Below are 17,395 nucleotides of genomic sequence, written 5' to 3'. Positions count from 1 at the left end.
ATAGGACAGAATTTAAAATCAGGAATGTGCCAGAACATCTGTGGTATAGGATTTATGTGTACCTGTTTCTAGAAGGTGTGGTGCCTGCAGGGCCTGCCTGCTGCCCTTTCTGTAGGATCCAGACACCCCCCAAGTTTGTCCCTGCACTCAAGAGCAGTCCCACCAGGCCTGTCACGAGCAGCCCTGGTAGACAGATAAACAGGGAGATGGGAACTCAGGCTGAGCACTGGAGCAGAGCACTGGACCAAGGACACAGGCCTGGCCGCCTTCCCAGGGCCAGGGGCAGCCCCAGAATGTTGGCTGTGACGTCTGGTGCATTTCCACAGCGAGCAGGCCCAGACCCCGCGGAAGGGTGGTGAGCAGGGTCAGTCCGCGTGTTGGGGTGGACACCCCTGCGGTGAAGGCTCCCAGGATAGCCCCTGCGGTGCGGGGCTGGGAGCCTCCTGCGTGCTGGCTCAGAGCAGCTGGGGATGCTTGAGGGGGTCAGGGCCCCTCTGCCCGAGCTCCATTCTAGGGTAGGGGCACCATGGTTGTCTTCTCAGTGGATGTTTGCTGCCTTGATGCCAGCTGTGTTGTCAGAAGCACCCAGTACAAACCCTGGTTCCCTCACTTGTTGCCTGTGTGAGCTGCGGCCGGCACCTCACCAGCAGAGCCTCAGTTTCTTATCTGTTAGAAGGTATCCTAACACCCACCTTTCCAGTTTGGGCGCTCAGGAAACATCTGTGGAATGAGTGTGGTGATGACAGCAGAGTCGGATGGAAAGTTTCTTGTTTTAGCAAACTGCAGGCCTCATTTCAACCGGGTTCAATTCCCTCCTTAGAAGAGCCCTCCACAGGAGCTGCTGTTGGTTTGTGTTGACTGTCCTCTCCTGACTGCAGTTAGTGCATAAGTTCATCCCTTGAGCGGTCGGTCTTGGTTCACTCACCCGTGGGCCTTTGTTGCCTGCCTGTGGCATGTAGGCGGGGGTGAGAGAACTGCCGGTGATGTTGGTCTGAGGAGGAAAGTAACGTAAGCCATTAGCAAGTCCTTCCTTGCATTTTCTTTGTCGTTTGGATTGGCTCCAGCTGCTCTCCCTGGGGAGACCAGCCGCCCCTGGAGGCCTGGCCAGGCAGGGCTGACCAGAGAGATTGTCCTTCTGGTGAGCCAGGTCAGTGCGGTTTGCAGCCGAGTGGGCAGGGCCCTGCACACAGTAGGCGCTCAGTGGTAGGATGAAGGTGGTGGGACTGCCTGGAAAATCCCTCAGAAGCCTCTTCCTTGGTCGGTGTCCAGCCCCACCCCTGCCCCAGCATCCTCCAAATTTGGTCAGGTTGGTTAGACTTATTGCCTCTCTGTATAGCAGCCAAATTCACAGCTTTACCTCGTTCTGGACCAGGGAATTGTAACCATGGCCATCTCATTCTTGCCTGTTGCAGAACAAGTCGTGTGGCCTCTCCAGGCCGTGGCTTGCTTGTCTGTGACTCTGCCTGGTCTAAGGTGACTTCATCGCACATACACTCCCGCGAGACAGCACCTTGTTCCCAGTCCCCTGGCTCTGACCAGAAGTGGGGGTGGGGGTGCCCCTCAGGGCTGAGGGATGCTGGGGGAGCCCTGAGAGCCAAGGGGATGCACACAGTCCCCTCAGCGAGGGTCCCCTTGGCTGTGCTCCAGGGGAGAAAGGTAGTAAGGAGCAATGTCCACTTACCATCGGTATAAATCCCACAATCAGGAAAATTGCTTCAATTGCTAAAAAACGCTGGTGGGAAAGTCCATTTATTTTTCATTTTTCTTGTGCACTTGCCACCCTCGTGCATGAATCACTGTCGGTATGTAGATTAAATTTATACCCCCGTTATCCTTCATGTCTCTGGGGCTCTGGTGTCAACTGGGTTTCTGGTTACTGAAAGCCACTGTCTGCTTTTTAGTGGTGAGAGGGATGTGGCCCTCTCTGTGGGAGAGGCCGATGGAGGGTCCGCGCTCCTTCTGGAGTCTCCCCTCAGCCCTCCGCCTCCTCCCCTCCCTGCCCCCCTGTTTTGGCCGCAAGATAGGACTTGCTTTTTGGAAAACCCTAGTTCTTCTCTGGAGATGCGTCTGCTCCAGCATTTGCAGCAAAAGACTTGGACACTCCGGAGTTTGCGTGGCTTATTTGGGAGGCTTCGCAGGGAGCGTGCTGAAGGCATTGTCTCATTTCCGACACCTGCTTTGCGAATTGGCCTGGAGTGGATAGAAAAAACTACATGTATTTAGAAAATACACTCTAGTACCACATATACAGGCTTCCTTTCTCTTTGTCCCCCAAGCACACACTCACTCACACACACACACACTCACAGGTTGGGGCTGTGTGCCTGCTTGCCTTCCTCTTTGATACAAGTGACGTGGTTAGACAGCAGTTTCAAAGAAGGCTGGTTCTCACCTGTGTTCTGGGAGGGACAGAACCATCTAGAACTGACAGTATACTTTGTTCTCCATCCTCAGATTCAGCCATCTCTGTGCACATCCTGTAAAAGCATGGTTCTTTATTCACTCATATATTTGTTCAACAAATATTAACTCTTCATTTGTGGGTTCTGGACCCCTTTGACAATCTGATGGAATCCGGCCGCACTCCTGATGCACGATCTTGAATCACTCGGCAGTGGTTTACGGTGTCCGTCCTGAGCCTCACAGACCCAAGAGGCCTTCCAGGAGTCCAGAAGTCTGGGGTCCTTCGGAGCCAGATCCCTCAGTCCCCCAAACCCAACTCCCTTCTCAGATCTCGTCTCAGAGAGCAGTCCCCTGGGCCACGCTCCTGGCTCTTTCGGGGTTACCCATCTCGTCTTAGACACTCCCCCACTTCTCTCTGTGACACCGTGTCCCTGGGAGGGGGGACTTCTGAACGGCAGCTGGCCACGCCTGCTCCAGGCCCCTGCAGCCCCCCAGCAGGTATCATTACTGCATAAGAGACCCATCATTCTGCATTAATCTGGGATTCATCATGATAGCCATGACCATAATTAATTTATTTGGTATTAATGTGGATGAAATATGTACTGTCCTTTCAGGGGAAATCAGGCTGCCTATAAGCATTAGTTAAAAGGACCATTAAAATCAAACCTTCCCCAGATCCATTAGGCGAAGCCTTTCATCCTGAAGAAGATAAAGTTCTGCTGTGTGAAATGTCATGAATAATTAGGTTGATTGCTGTTTTAAACTCTGCCCCTGCCTCCCCAACCCCTCCCGCCTCCCTGCCGAGTGGGGAAGGCTCACCTGCAGTGGGGCACCCCCTTCATTGCCCACGTCTACACTGGCTGCAGATTCCCCTCTGGCCTCTACGGCCACTGGTGTGGCTCTATGTCTACGGCCAGAATGGGGAGAGGGGCCTAAATGACCGCACTGGACTATATTTTCAATGTGTCGGCTTCTCCTCCCTTCCTGGCCTCGGCCCAGGGTGGCAGCAGGTGCCTTCCTCCTGCCTCTGTCCTGGTCCAGAAAGGTGTAGACAGGGAGAGGTCTGAAGCAGCATTTTTCAAACTGAGGTCTGCAGACTCCCTGCCCCGAGTGGCACAGGGGCGTGAAAATGCAGATTGCTGGGCCCACTCCAGATCACCCTGTCTCCGGGGCTGTGCATGGGAAGGGGCTCCGGGGGCTTTGGTGTGCCAGTCGGAGGGGCAAGGCAGGAGAGAGAAACCCTTGGGAGAGCCCTGCCCTCCTGCCGAAGTGAGATTTCTCCAGAGCTCCAGTGTGGACACTGGCACCTGTGGGCCCAGGTGGATTCCTCCTGTGGGAGCACGTGAAGAGGTGTTTTGCTGGATGCTGTAAGCGCAAAGCCCATGGACACATGCAGTTGCCCTGTGGGGCTGGTCCTCTAGGCCTGACCATAAAGTTGAAGGAACCAGGAGGCGGAGGGTGGAGCAGGCTGCTCAGAGGGACTTAGAAACTCCTACAACCCTGGGTGAATTGATGGGGTGTTCATCAGGCAATTTGGAGCCCTGGGTTGTCAGCCTCGGAAAAGGCCCCGGAGACTTGAGTTCTGATCCAGCTCCTTCCTTTTGTGGTTCAAGAGCCCAGAGCACAAAGCAATCAGGCTGGTTGGAGGCAGAGGGGACCAGATGGCAAGCACTGGGTGACCCAGGGGTTGATGCCCATGGACATGCTGGAATGGTGGGATGGGAGAGGGGCCAATGGGAAGTAGGGGGAAGCCGAACACCCCCTGTGCTCTAATCCTTTCTTGCTCCCCTGACAGGCGCTTCGGCACAAAATGCACGGCCTGCCAGCAGGGCATCCCCCCGACCCAGGTGGTCCGCAAGGCGCAGGACTTCGTCTACCACCTGCACTGCTTCGCCTGCATCATCTGTAACCGGCAGCTGGCCACAGGGGACGAGTTCTACCTCATGGAGGACGGGCGACTGGTGTGCAAGGAGGACTACGAGACGGCCAAGCAGAACGGTAACCAGCACTGCCCTGCACGGTCCTTCCTCCAGGCCTCGTTCAGGCCGGGCTCTCTGCCTTAGGGATCCTTCTCCCCGAGTCCCAGCTGCCCTGCCTCCTCTGAGAAGCCTTCCCAGATTTCTACAGGAGAGTTAATTCTCAACCGCCCCATTAATCAGGTCATGGCTCCTGAGAGCACCCTGTCTCCCTTACCAGCTGGTGGGCTCAGAGGCAGCCAGGGACCTTGTGCTCATCATCTTGCCTGGGGCGGGGTGGGGAGGGTGTTCTGTCTACACTGAACGCTTGGGGTTGCCCCTTAGTCCTGTATATCGGGGCGCCCATTGACCTCAGCACCCCCACACCTCACAGGCTTCATCAGCAAGAGCCCTTGCACTGGCCCCAGGTACCCTTAGGACGGTCCGCTGGTGTTTCAGTGAGCTGTGCTCTATTTCCCTCTCAGACTGCGGGGCTTCTCGAGGGCAGGGACTCAGGGGGGATGACTCCTGTGTCTCCTGAGGCCCTGGATGTGGGAGCAAGCGTTCGGCCACTCTCCACAGGCAGGGAGACTCCAGCTGAACCCTAGGGCTGCCCACCTGCCCACCACCCTTCCCCGGACCACCCGAGGGCCACTGGCCACAGTCTGCAGCAGACACCCCTAGCACAGGCGGAGGCTGATGTCAGGCCCCAGCGCGCAGCAGCCTCCCCTGCAAAGCCTGCCTGCACAGGCGCAGCCCCAGCAGCAGCTGCTGCTGCCCTCCAGTGCCACGCTCTTGGGCAGCCCCGGGGCTTTCCCGGGCCCGGACAGGGATCAGATCCCCCAGTCCCCCCCAACTCCCCTCAGGAAGGCCCAGTCCGGCTCCCCCCTCCTGCAGCCCTGCCTCGGGCTCCACATGCACAGCTGGGTCCACAGGTGTGTGCCCTCCGCCCTGGCTCCAAATTCGGCAGTTGGCCAGACTCAACCAGGGACTCTCAGGCGCACAAACTCACAAAACATCAGGGTCGTTTGCCTTTGACTAGAATTTTTATCAATTCAGGGTGTTCCTGCGGAAAGTCGCCCTCGTTGATAGCTCTGGGCTTGATGAAAGAATTTCACGTATCTCCTTCCAGATCTTTCCTGGGCCCACACACATATGTTAGATGGATCTGATCAATACGTGGTGAAATTAGTTTTTCTCTAAATAAATGCAGTTTACAATCCAGCGTGTGTGGTGGTGGGGAGGCCCTTTTGGGGTGGCAGCGGGAGCCGAGCTTGGCTCTGGGGGGAGGTGCGAAGGGTGGCGCTGCAGGGGTGCCCGCGTCAGGGGTTCCAACTCTCTTCTCCTACCACCCCCACAGCTCTGGCCTTTCAGGGTGGACAGGCCTTCGGTCGGTCTCCTCCTCTTCCCAGGGCCTCTGCAAGTGCATTCCCAGGCTCTTTGCCTTAATGTATTAATCTGCTGTGGTTCCTTAAAACTCACTCGATGCTGTTGCTTTGGAGTCAATTATGATGTCACAGAAGATTAGGGCGTCTTGTCGGGGATAAACCATCAAAGCAGATGGACTCAGAGATCCAAGCTGCCTTTGGAGCTCTGACGCCCTTCACCAGAGATACTAAGAACGCATGGCTTCCCCCGGGGCCTGCGGCAGCTTCTCATTGTCCAAGGCTCCTTTAGACCCTGAACATTCGCAGCCTGGCGTCTGCTGCTGCTGTGGATGGTTCAAGAGAAGCTGAGACTAACCGGGGAGGCAGGAATGACATAGTGGGGCTAACACTTTCATCACGGATTATTTGCACCATAGCAGACCTCTGTAGAACAAAGGACAGACACTGGATTTGGCATCAGAGCCTGGTGGGCATCTCTGTTCAGCTGCTCACTAACTGGAGGGTCCCCTGGCAAGTTGTGTAACTAGTGGAACCTTGGCTTCTCAGCTCTGCTATTATCTCGGGGGGATAATAGCACCTGTCACATAGGGCTGTTTCCTGAGGTTTAAATAGGCCGATGCTTGTGCAATGGGATTTTAAATGCGGGTGAGAGCAGCATGGAAGTGGAATGCAAACAGGGAGATGAGCTCTGCTTTAGGTTTCCAAGTAGCTGAAGGTTACACAGTATTTCTGATGTGTTCCTCCCACTCCTGGCTGCCAGCAAGGCAGGGGCCCCTCCATCCTGTGAAATCTGGGTGATCCGCGATGTCTGCTGTGGGGCATCCTGCTCCGTCTTCTTATGTTTTAATTCCTGCCTGCTAATCCAAACCCTCTTTCAGGCTTACAGTTCCCTCCCTTGTGCTACACAAAGGATCTAATATCAGCTATTTGGACCTTGGTGTGAATGATTTTGTTCATTTGTTACATCTCCTTGGATATTTGCATTTTCAATATAATGAGGTTGCATTTTATGCCAGGGACAAGGGCTAGGAGACCCTGCATAATTCAAAACTAACATATTTTAAGACTAATTTTCCCATAGGAATTAATATAAAAAGTAGGGGGGGATGTTTTCTGGGAGCACATAAATCCATAAGTCGTGAAGTGTATCTTTGCCTTAATGTTACTTTTTATTTTCTCAGCACTATCTCTAATACTGTGCAGAAGGCTCTCTCCTAAATTAACAGCCCAGGGTATCATGGTCTTGCTTGGCCTTCCTCATAGTGTTTTATCACATTTAACTTCCGTACCAAAGTTATTGATTTTTGGGTGCATTTTTCAGCACGAGCACTGCCACCGCTACTTAATGAATACTTGGATGACATTGTTATAGGATATAAAAAAGATTTTAAATTATAATAACAGTGAATGTTAAAATAACAGCATAATGGTCTCCATAGTCTCAAGAAGAAAGTTCTGTGCACAGAGACAGCCGTGTGGAACCAGTGGGCCACCAACTCAGGACGACAGGCGTGTGGCCCAGTGGCGCTGCCATCTGGCTGTGGTGAAAACAATTTCTAATTCACTAGGCCAATCTCTTTTGAAATTAAGCAATTCTTGATGAATTAAACTTTTTTTGGTGGTTTCATTATTCCATAGTTTATATATGAAGACTGTAGAGGTATTTTCAAAGTGCAGTATTTCATATTTGCATCAAACGCTGTCACGCTATAATCTCTGTAAATATGGGCTGAAGGGACTGATTCCTTCTAACAGAATTTAAAGTGAAGAATGTTGGAGGTCTTCCTCGGTGTCTGCTGCAGCGGCTCTGGAACCCTTCTGCTTTGGGTCCAGGACTCCAGGAGGGAATTGGGTGGCAGGGGTGCAAGGATGACAGTGGCTTTCCTGAAGAAGGAAACAGCTGGAGGAGAAGAGAGGACTTGGGCCTCGTCCCCTCTCCGCTGTGTGCGTGACCAGTGCAGACTCGGGCTGCACGTGACTTAATTCCTACAACATGCTTCCCCCTCAAGGCAGGCGATGTTGCCCAGGCTTCAGAGTGGGGAAGTAACTTGCCCACGTCACTCACTCAAGAATGTTGAACCCAGGTCTTCTGACTCCAAGAAAAACCCTTTAGAATTGTCCTGATGATCGTATGCATGTAGAGCTCTCAGATACATGTGTGCTCTCCAGGCACACAGGAGGCACTTACTAAGTGTTGGCTATTGTTATTGCTGTTCCTCAGAGAGGGTTTTCTTGAATGGAAAGGAAGGAGAAAAGAAAGAGAGAAAGGTAGGAATGTAGCAGAGGCAGTTTAAAGGACACACATAGAGGAGCCCAGAGAACGTAGAGAGCCAGGATGACAGTTGGCTTGACTCCTGGTGACCGCAGGGGTTGGAGAATGCAGAGAACGGAAGTCTGAGTGCTGGGAGAGGACATGACCACTGACCCCTGGCTCTGTGCTCCTGAACCAGCCAGGTGCCTCTCCCTGTGCCTGACTCTGCCTGAGAACAAACCAGCCTTTGACTAATAGGAACTTGAGGCTTGTCTGCATAGAATTCATTGAAGACTGTTGATCAGGCAGCATGTTGTCCTAAACACTCTTCAGTTTTTTTCAAAAGTTTTGGCTATGATCTACAGTAAGAAACTCATTTTACGTTTCAACTCAGCACACATATTCATACAGCAAGCACTCAACAAGTTTCATGAAAAAATACTTGCCTTCATCTATCCCATTCCATCCCATCCCTCCATCCCATCCCATCCCATCCCATCCCTGCATCCCATCCCACCCCATCCCTCCATCCCATCCCATCCCTCCATCCCATCCCATCCCATCCCTCCATCCCATTCCACCCCACCCCATCCCTCCATCCCATCCCATCCCTCCATCCCATCCCATCCCTCCATCCCATCCCATCCCACCCCACCCCATCCCTCCATCCCATCCCATCCCTCCATCCCATCCCACCCCACCCCATCCCTCCATCCCATCCCACCCCACCCCACCCCACCCCACCCCATCCCATCCCATCCCATCCCTCCATCCCATCCCATCCCATCCCATCCCTCCATTCCATCCCACCCCACCCCATCCCTCCATCCCATCCCATCACACCCCACCCCACCCTATCCCATCCCACCCCAACCCACCCCACCCCACCCCATCCCATCCCATCCCACTCCACCCCATCCCATCCCATCCCATCCCTCCCTCTCTCCCATCCCATCCCATCCCATCCCTCCATTCCATCCCACCCCACCCCACCCCATCCCATCCCATCCATCTTATTTTCCTCATTTAGTTTTTGATCCACTAAATTGACTTTACAACCCACTAGTGGGTTTTGACACATAATTTATGAACGTTGCTTAGACGACTAGTGAGTGTGCAGGTCACCCCTACTCTGAGTCCAGGGAGGCCATGGCAAAGGCAATGAGGCCATGAGTGGGACCAGGGGAAAATGGGACCTCCTGATGGGAGGAGGGGCAGGGGCATCTGGGGCAGTCCAGAGCACAGATTTCATTCTGGCTTGTTCACCTTCACAGCCCTGGTAATAACTCACGAGGATGTCCATCCAGAGTGTCATGACAGGGAAATGCATGGAATTGTACACCTTCGGTCTGATGGCAGCCCCGTGTATCTGGGCTGGCAGGGGACGGGAGAGGCAGGAGCTGCGGGAAGAAGTGGGGCAGTGGTCCTCACTTTTCAGTGCTTCGAGAAGGCCTGTGGTGTGGGAGTGGGCTCCATGGGTGTTGGGACTGCTCCCCTCTGATGTTCCCCATTCCTCCCCACTGCTCTGCCCATAGCGGGCAGGATTACCTGAGGGAAGGGGGATGAGACCCCGCTGCTTCAGACAGGCCAAGCCCAGTGAGAAGTGGTTCTCATTGCAGACGACTCAGAGGCCGGAGCTAAGCGGCCCCGGACCACCATCACAGCGAAGCAGCTGGAGACGTTAAAGAATGCCTACAAGAACTCCCCCAAGCCCGCCCGACACGTGAGGGAGCAACTTTCCTCGGAGACGGGCCTGGACATGAGGGTCGTCCAGGTGAGACACCAGCTACCCCAGGCCCCAGGACTCCTTTGCTGGCTAGGGTCCCGGGCCCAGGCCACTCCTGACAGGCCTGGGGCCAGAGCAGGGATGGAGGGTGTCCTGGGCCGGTCACTGCGCACAAGGGAGGCTTAGGGAGCGATAACGGTGTCACCTCATCAGCGGTGTCACTGATCCCCTTGGAGAGTTGGACTCAGGGCCATGACCCCAGGAATTTTCCAGAATCAGAGACAGATTTCTGATGCCCAGGCAGAGGGAGTAGTGGGCATGTCACACTCCTGGCCCTGACATCTCCTGAGGCTTCAGTCCCTGTCTCCAGCCACCTGTTGTGGGGACCTCGGGGCTTTGGGTTGGTGGTGGACACCCCGAGTGTGTCCCTGTGCTTGTGTGGCAGGTTTGGTTTCAGAACAGAAGGGCCAAGGAGAAGCGCCTGAAGAAGGACGCGGGACGGCATCGCTGGGGCCAGTTCTACAAGAGCGTCAAGAGGAGCCGGGGAGGCAGCAAGCAGGAGAAGGAGAGCTCTGCCGAGGACTGTGGGGTTAGTGACAGTGAGCTGAGCTTCCGAGGTGAGCAGGGCTGGAGGGGTGAGGCCGAGGCCTTAGGAAAGGCCCCTGGGAAACAGTAACCCTTGACACTCAGGAGGGATCTTTCTTGAGGCCTTGACAACTCCCTCCTGAACACGTGTTCTTCCCTGCGACTTGCAGTAAAGGATGGGGGAAATGGTAGTGACCCTTCAAGATGGGACAAGGAGTAGAGAACAAGAGAGCTCTGCTGCTGAGAGTGGAAGCTGGGTTCCGGGGACCACGGGCCCCAAGGCCTCCCCTCCTCTCCTGCTGACTAGGGGCTCCCTCACCAGCCCGTGTAGCTGTGAACAGATAGCTGTCTTAGCCTCGTGCCCCTGGCCCCCTTTTGCATTTCTCCCCTTTGCAGGGGCACTGGCCTCCCTCCTGTGATCCCCTAGAGTGACCCCATTCTCCCCTCGTGGTGGTGGGGAGGACATGCTCAACAGGCCCTCGGCCCTGGGAACTGAGTCCTGTGAGTGCATGTGAGGTGGGGACTGGGCTCGTTTCTGAAATCCCTTCCCCTGCTGCTCACTCATCCTGTCCCCTGCACATAAGCTTTGCAGCATGCGCTACACTCAAATTTGTGCATCAGCAAAATTGCAAATTACTGCATGTTTTGGATCTTTGGGTTGTTTGCAAATAGCTGTAACTGTTCTCATTTGTTGAGTGCTCAAATGTGGAAGGTCTTCTGTTGTCGGGGGAAGGGAAGAGTACTGAGCTGGGGCTCAGAAATCTGGTCTCCAGTTGTGGCTCTGTCAAATCGATTCACTTCTCTTGAACCTCAGTTTCCCCATCTATAAATGGGGAATAGCCACATCCTTGCCCATCTCACAGTGTTGTTATGGAGATCAGTGAACACAACTGACTATGGATGTGTTTGGGGAAAGCTCAGCACTTTTTTACACTTGGAAGACATGACTGTCCCCACAGTGGCTCCCACAGAGGGCCCTGGTCATATGGGATGATGGGAATAGGCAAAAGGCCAAATAATGACCCTTTACAGAGGAGCTGAGCCTTCATCTTCCTGCCCCCTGTACAGGGCATGAGCTCCCTTCCCCGCTTTTCATGTTCATGGGTGACCCGGGGGCAGGCCTATGGCAGGTTGTCAGCAGGGATCAGGTGTTGAAATCTAGTCTGCAGAGGCCTTGATAGGAATTGATGTCCAGGCCCAGGTGGGAATAGAAAAGGACGTGTGTGGGGCAGAGGATGGAACAAGCCGCCTGCCAGGAGCATGATGCCCTGAGAGGATGGTAGCTCAGCCTAGAGCTCTGCCCTGTGAGGCCCTGGGGAGAGCTCAAGGGCCTCATGCTCACCTTCAAGGCCTCTTGGCGGGGTTGGGAGAGCCACTTAATCTCATTTGAGCTGCTGAAATCGACGTCTGGAAGATACAGGATTACGTCTTGTTTTGTAGCTCCTTTCTGTTGAGTGCAAGTGGGTCCCCAGGTTGACATATCATTGGTGTCTCCAGGTAATTATATAATCCTTTATTTCTTAAGACTAAAACTGCTCACCTCTGTTAGAGAGATGAATTCTTCCAGGTGCAAAGATTCCATTAGATCCCCTTAATGAAATTCTTCAAGAAACAAGAAGGTCCGTTTGCCTTAATCAAGTCAATACTTGGTCCCTAGTGAAGAGCTTATTTGATAGAGAAACCAAGTCCTTTGATATTGAACTGCTTTTCCAGGTAGACCGGGAGGATTTGGTACACATATCTAAGAGTGGTCCTCAGCTCCCCTTACCATGTGGGCCTGCCTATTTCCCAACCAACTAAACCAAACACTTTTCATAGCTTGAGAGCTTTCAGATTAAATCTTGTCAACACGTAATTTCCATGTGATGTGGCTAACACATGACCCACCAAGCCCCAGGCATTCATATTCCTCAGTATAGCTAGAGTATCATAGCACATCAGCCACATGGGACCAACAAGCTCATCAAACATTTGCCCAGCCTTCTGGGACCTGGGCGTTTAGTCTTTGCAGGTGTTCCTTCTGTTTTTCCCCTTGATGTGGGTCAGTCTCTGGATGTCAGGCTGATATGCTGGTGTCTGACTCATGCTTGGCAGCAAGGCAGCTGCCATGCTGTGGCTTCCTTCCCGGGCATGTGTATTCCTAGGTTGTGAAGAGCAGGGGACCACCAGAGTCATGGCAGCTGACAATAAATCTCCGTTCTTTTGTCCACAGAGGATCAAATTCTCTCAGAACTTGGCCACACCAATAGGATTTATGGCAACGTGGGGGACGTTACAGGCGGACAGTTAATGAATGGGAGCTTCTCCATGGACGGGACAGGACAATCCTATCAGGACTTGAGGGATGGGAGCCCCTATGGAATCCCCCAGTCTCCATCCTCCATATCGTCCCTGCCATCCCACGCTCCTTTGCTCAATGGGCTGGATTACACGGTGGACAGTAATTTGGGCATCATTGCGCATGCAGGGCAGGGAGTAAGCCAGACGCTGAGAGCCATGGCTGGGGGACCCACCTCTGACATCTCCACAGGAAGCAGTGTAGGCTATCCCGACTTTCCAACTAGCCCAGCCTCTTGGCTTGATGAAATGGATCATCCTCCTTTTTAAACATCTCTCCTCCCCAAACTACCAGTCCTTCTGGCTTGAGAGAATATCTTCAAGATCAAAGGAGACTTTCCTTTCAAGGATCACAAGGCACCAATGTGAATTTCCATTATTTTCAATGGAAGTCCTTTGCTGATCCCTAGGAGGTTGCGAGACTGCACTAGGGCGTTGTTTTCCTGGGGAAGTGGTGGGAGAGCAGCCTCCTCTTAGAACACAGCACAGGGGCGTGGAGCCTGGCACGCTAGGGTGCTGGCTTGTTGGCTCCCTCCCCCGCCCTGCTTACAGGCTTTGGCTGCCCGGTGCTTGGTGGCACGAGGTGACTGTCAGGCCACCCTGGCCTCTGGGAGCTCTGCTCTGACTGGTGTGTCTCCTGAGATGCCTCCAGAACCACTACTGTCACCAGAACTGAGATTCCCAAAGTAGAGGCATCACATCCCTTGAGTGTAACAAAGTGATTTCTGGACCACCGTTATTGAACTCTTAATTTGCAAAATAAAAAAGTCACTTATTAAAGGTCCATGAAAACTTTGATGGCCAGTCTGATACTGAAAACATACTCCCCCTGCTTTTTTTTTTTTCTCTGTGAAAAATAAGACTTCTTCCCTATCCAGAAGTACAAGCCAGAGAATATTTGTCAGTTTTGGTTTCTAAGAAATCCCATCCATGTCACTGAATCCCTGATGGCAAGAAGTGGTTTTCATTGCAGGTGACTCTGAGGCTGGAGCTGAGTGGCCCGTGGTGCACAATGTGCCTTTTTAATTTGCTCGTATCATTTATTCCAGAAGACAGGCTGTGGGTTACAAAATGATCAAAGCTAAAACACGGAGAGAACAGAACGACAATCAGTGAAAATGTTTGTAGACACCTTTGGATTCCAGACTTGCAGTCTGTTTAGCCGAATCAGCAGATACCAGTCTCCCAGATTTCACCGTCCTGTAGGGTGAAAGGATGCTGTGAGTCTGTTTTGAGGGAGTTGGTTTAGCCGAGTTTGCAAGCCCACCCCCACCTGCAGCTAACCCTCCCCAGCCCCTTACAAATGAGAGCTTTCTCTGCTGTGCCAGCTGGCTCACTGGAGGGCAATCTTGGGCTCCTCCAAGTACCAGCAATGCTTTTTGGCCTCTCTTGGTTGGAAGGAATAATTTAGGGAGCAGCCCTAAAATTGTCCAAAGGGTTCCAAGTGGTCCTTGGGCTGCACCCCTCTGGGTGGCTGGCTGACTCGTGCCAGGCCCTGTGGTGCTCCAGTCCTGCGCTCAGAAGGGCAGAGCTCTCCAGCCAAAGGCAGCACAGAGACTCTCGGCTTGTGGGTTTGCAATAGTACCTCATCAAGCCTGAGGCCAACGCAAGGCCGACCCCTGCTTTATGAGCTGCCGCCCCCATGACAGACGGCACTTCTGTGGGAAATACTATCGTGAATGGTGTTACAACTCCCACTTTATGCACCACGCACCTGTCCATCAGGAAGTGCTCCTGTGCACACTGGAGTTTAGCTGGTGGCATTTATTCCACTCCCCTTGGGAAACTGGTTTGCTTCTTCTGGCCTCCCATTCTCTTAAACAAGTTCAGCAGAGTAGGAAAGGGTAAGAAGGCACTGCCCGTCTTCACATGAAGCGATGGGGCCAAAGCCCCTAAGGACCCTTCCTTCTGTGAATGGTTCGTCACCTTTTGAGGACTGAAAAGATGTAGGCATGTGGTAGGCAGCCTCTTTGGCTGCTGTATCTTTTGTAAACTCTTTTCCAGGCCTTAACTAAGGTCTGTTAAGCTTCTTTAAAATACATAGTAAATTCCTGGGATCAGCCTTCAGACCGTCTTTTCTCTGATCAATTTTGTACTGTACCCTTATTTTTTGATGTGCTGCAGTTGTCATGACTTTTGCTTCGGGAGCCTGCAAATGTAGACTCTTCTTTTCTTGAGGTTCCAGGTGTAGATGGTTCCAGGTTAAGCCAATTCTGTGCTATTGGGAATTCCTCGATAACGTGAACATGGTGGGTGGGGATGCATGTGAAGGAAAGGAAAAGCAGCTGTCTTTTCTGAGGACAGCTTCTTCAACACACTGGTCTTAGCAGGCTGCTTACAATACATGGGAGAAAGACTGTGCTGGGCAGTGAACCAGTTAAAAACGGTCCCACCCAGACCACTGACTCGGCTGGGTCGCTTGGCGTAGTATCTTGTGGGATCTCGGAGGCACTCTGTAGTTTTGGCGAGTGTAGAATCAGGAGAGCAGGCTCTCTGAAGGGGTGTGCCCCTCCGCGTAGCACTGTTTTTTAAGATCGACTGAAGTCGACCAGTTTTCGTTTTTGTATGCGAGTTAATCATGCTCACTCCCTACTCACTGGTGGGAGAAGGGGAGGCCTTCCTCAGTCACATTAATCACAGAAGTCTCTTGAGGAACTCAGTGAGCAGTGCAGCTGATGTTGGGAGTAGCTTCTTCAGTTTGGAGGGGTGGGCTAGCCGGAAGAGCTCCTGAGAGGGCACTGGCTGGAAAGCCAGGAGGGCCGGATTGAGGCTCCCCAGAGCCACCTCCTCAGAAAGCAGCTAAACACTGGCGCCCCATTTAGAAGCACAGCCACAACAGGTCTCCCATTTTAAGTGGATCTCCTTGCAAGTGGGGTTAGCACTACGGATGGGCCAGTGCCACCAATGAGCCAGTGCATGCCAAGACTGTTCCTTGGCTCTTCTGTGGCTCCAAGATGGCGAAGAACAAAACATGACCGTGAGATTCTCTTCCCGACGCTCCTCTGTTGCTCAGGCGTCTATTACTGAGGTATAAGGTGCTATATGGGAGCTGTTTTCTCCCTTGCAAAAATGACATGGATCAATTTTAAAAATGAAATGAGACCTTCTAGAGGCATTTACAATATTTGGACCTGTCTTTGGCTCTAAGAGAGCAATTAACTAGCAACCATTATCTGCAGTACCTGGCTGATAGACCTTAGGGTAGGAGGCTTCTGAATCCAGGAGCAAATTAATAATAATAATAATTAATAATAACCCCTGCCCCAAGATTCCAGTGGTACCTGGTATAAGCAGAAAGGGGACCTGTGGGGCTATGGAAGAATCTATATTTGCTGAAAAGCAATAAAACCATGAAGGAAATACCAAATGCAAGCACTAAGCTGGCCCACTGGGTAAATCACATTGTTGGGAAGCCCGGTTCCTTTCAGGGACTTGCTGTGCAGCCTGAGGCAAACTCTTTTCTATCTCTGTGCTTTCTCTTTCTTGCCTCATCTGATAGTTATGAATATAATGTAAAATGAAAATCAACTACCATATGATAACATTATTCCTGCAAACTAATATGGTAAAACATCAGGGAAAGAAGACATTATGACATAAGAAAAGCATTTGGCAGTGTCTTTAAAAGGTTTCTTTTTTTTTTGCCAATGTAAAACATGAAATCTAATAAGATCACTGGAGGCCATTAGATCTTCATAATTAAGTTCACTTTGCAAGAAGTCTAAGAAATCTGTAGAACAAAAGACATGACCATCTCTGAAGCTCAAGCTGGTTATCTTCTAACAACCGCCTCCTCACAGAAGAGGCTTCACGGCTTCAGCGAGGCTAACCGCTGGGGGCCATGTGACCCTGCGCTGCCTGGCGCCCACACTCCCACACCACCCCTCCCACATGCCACTCCTGACAACTTGGTTATGACCATGGAGATAATGACCATACCTCCTCAGCCAGCAGGGGCTGGAAGGCCTGAGGAGGCTCATTTTTAAACATTGCACTTTAAAAATTGGAAACGGTGAGATGAAGACAAATTCAATTAAGCGGAAATGAGTTTTGTTTTATTGCCTGCTGCTGAAGGGCCGTGGGCACGCTGAAAGCTAAATCAAAAGCACATCACTGGCTCTCTCTTTCTTGGATTGGTCCATTGGCCCTTTTTGCAGGAGTTGCTCCAACTGGTCTAACACGGTGACTGGAGCCAAAAAGAGAGAGCATGGCAGAGTCATCCCACCCACACACGGCTTGGTAGGACCACACTGAAAGCACAGTTTCATGCTGCTAGCTCTGGTGAGGAGACAGCTGCAGGTCTGGGAGGTGCGCCAAGCATTCCTTCGCTTGGGGAGGCAGAGCACAGGTGGACAGAGAAGGACACCCCCATGCTCATCTGCTGCCCACCTAGAGACAAGAATCATTTATACTTCCCCACTCGAGGACTGTGTTCAGCTGAACACCAGGTTCGGGGCTGCAGGATCCCAGAAGCTGCTCTGAACTTGAATTCAGACCTTAAAGCCCCAGATCCCCTAAGCTCTGGATTGTTGCCCTCACCCTTCACCGTGTAAATTTTGTACAGTTAAAAAGAAATGGTCTCATTTCCTGAAAAAAAAGAAAAAAAAAAAAGGACCCACCCATCCTTATTTATTGCCATGTGACTTTGGAACACAGATCTGGTGCGTTTGTTTGTATGTGCCTCCTGTGTGTTGGCATGAGATGTGTATGGTAAAACTATGTCAAATAAATATGGAAATTCTTTAGA

The 17,395-nt window shown here is 52.2% G+C and overlaps 1 protein-coding gene across 3 annotated transcripts in view; it reads left to right on the top strand.

The window, feature by feature from the left end:
- The window catches only part of LHX4 (LIM homeobox 4), a 57,018-nt gene extending 39,623 nt beyond the window's left edge, over positions 1 to 17,395 (top strand). For all 3 annotated transcript variants that reach the window (XM_070497593.1, XM_014845386.3, XM_070497594.1), the window contains exons 3-6: positions 4,202 to 4,404; positions 9,620 to 9,774; positions 10,172 to 10,343; positions 12,524 to 17,395. In XM_070497593.1, coding sequence (XP_070353694.1) covers positions 4,202 to 4,404; positions 9,620 to 9,774; positions 10,172 to 10,343; positions 12,524 to 12,918 — 925 coding nt within the window. In that variant the 3' untranslated portion in view covers positions 12,919 to 17,395. The remainder of the gene's footprint in view (positions 1 to 4,201; positions 4,405 to 9,619; positions 9,775 to 10,171; positions 10,344 to 12,523) is intronic.

Source organism: Equus asinus, chromosome 25, assembly GCF_041296235.1.
Source record: "Equus asinus isolate D_3611 breed Donkey chromosome 25, EquAss-T2T_v2, whole genome shotgun sequence".
Classification (NCBI taxonomy): domain Eukaryota; kingdom Metazoa; phylum Chordata; class Mammalia; order Perissodactyla; family Equidae; genus Equus; species Equus asinus.
This window is presented reverse-complemented; position numbering and strand designations above follow the sequence as displayed.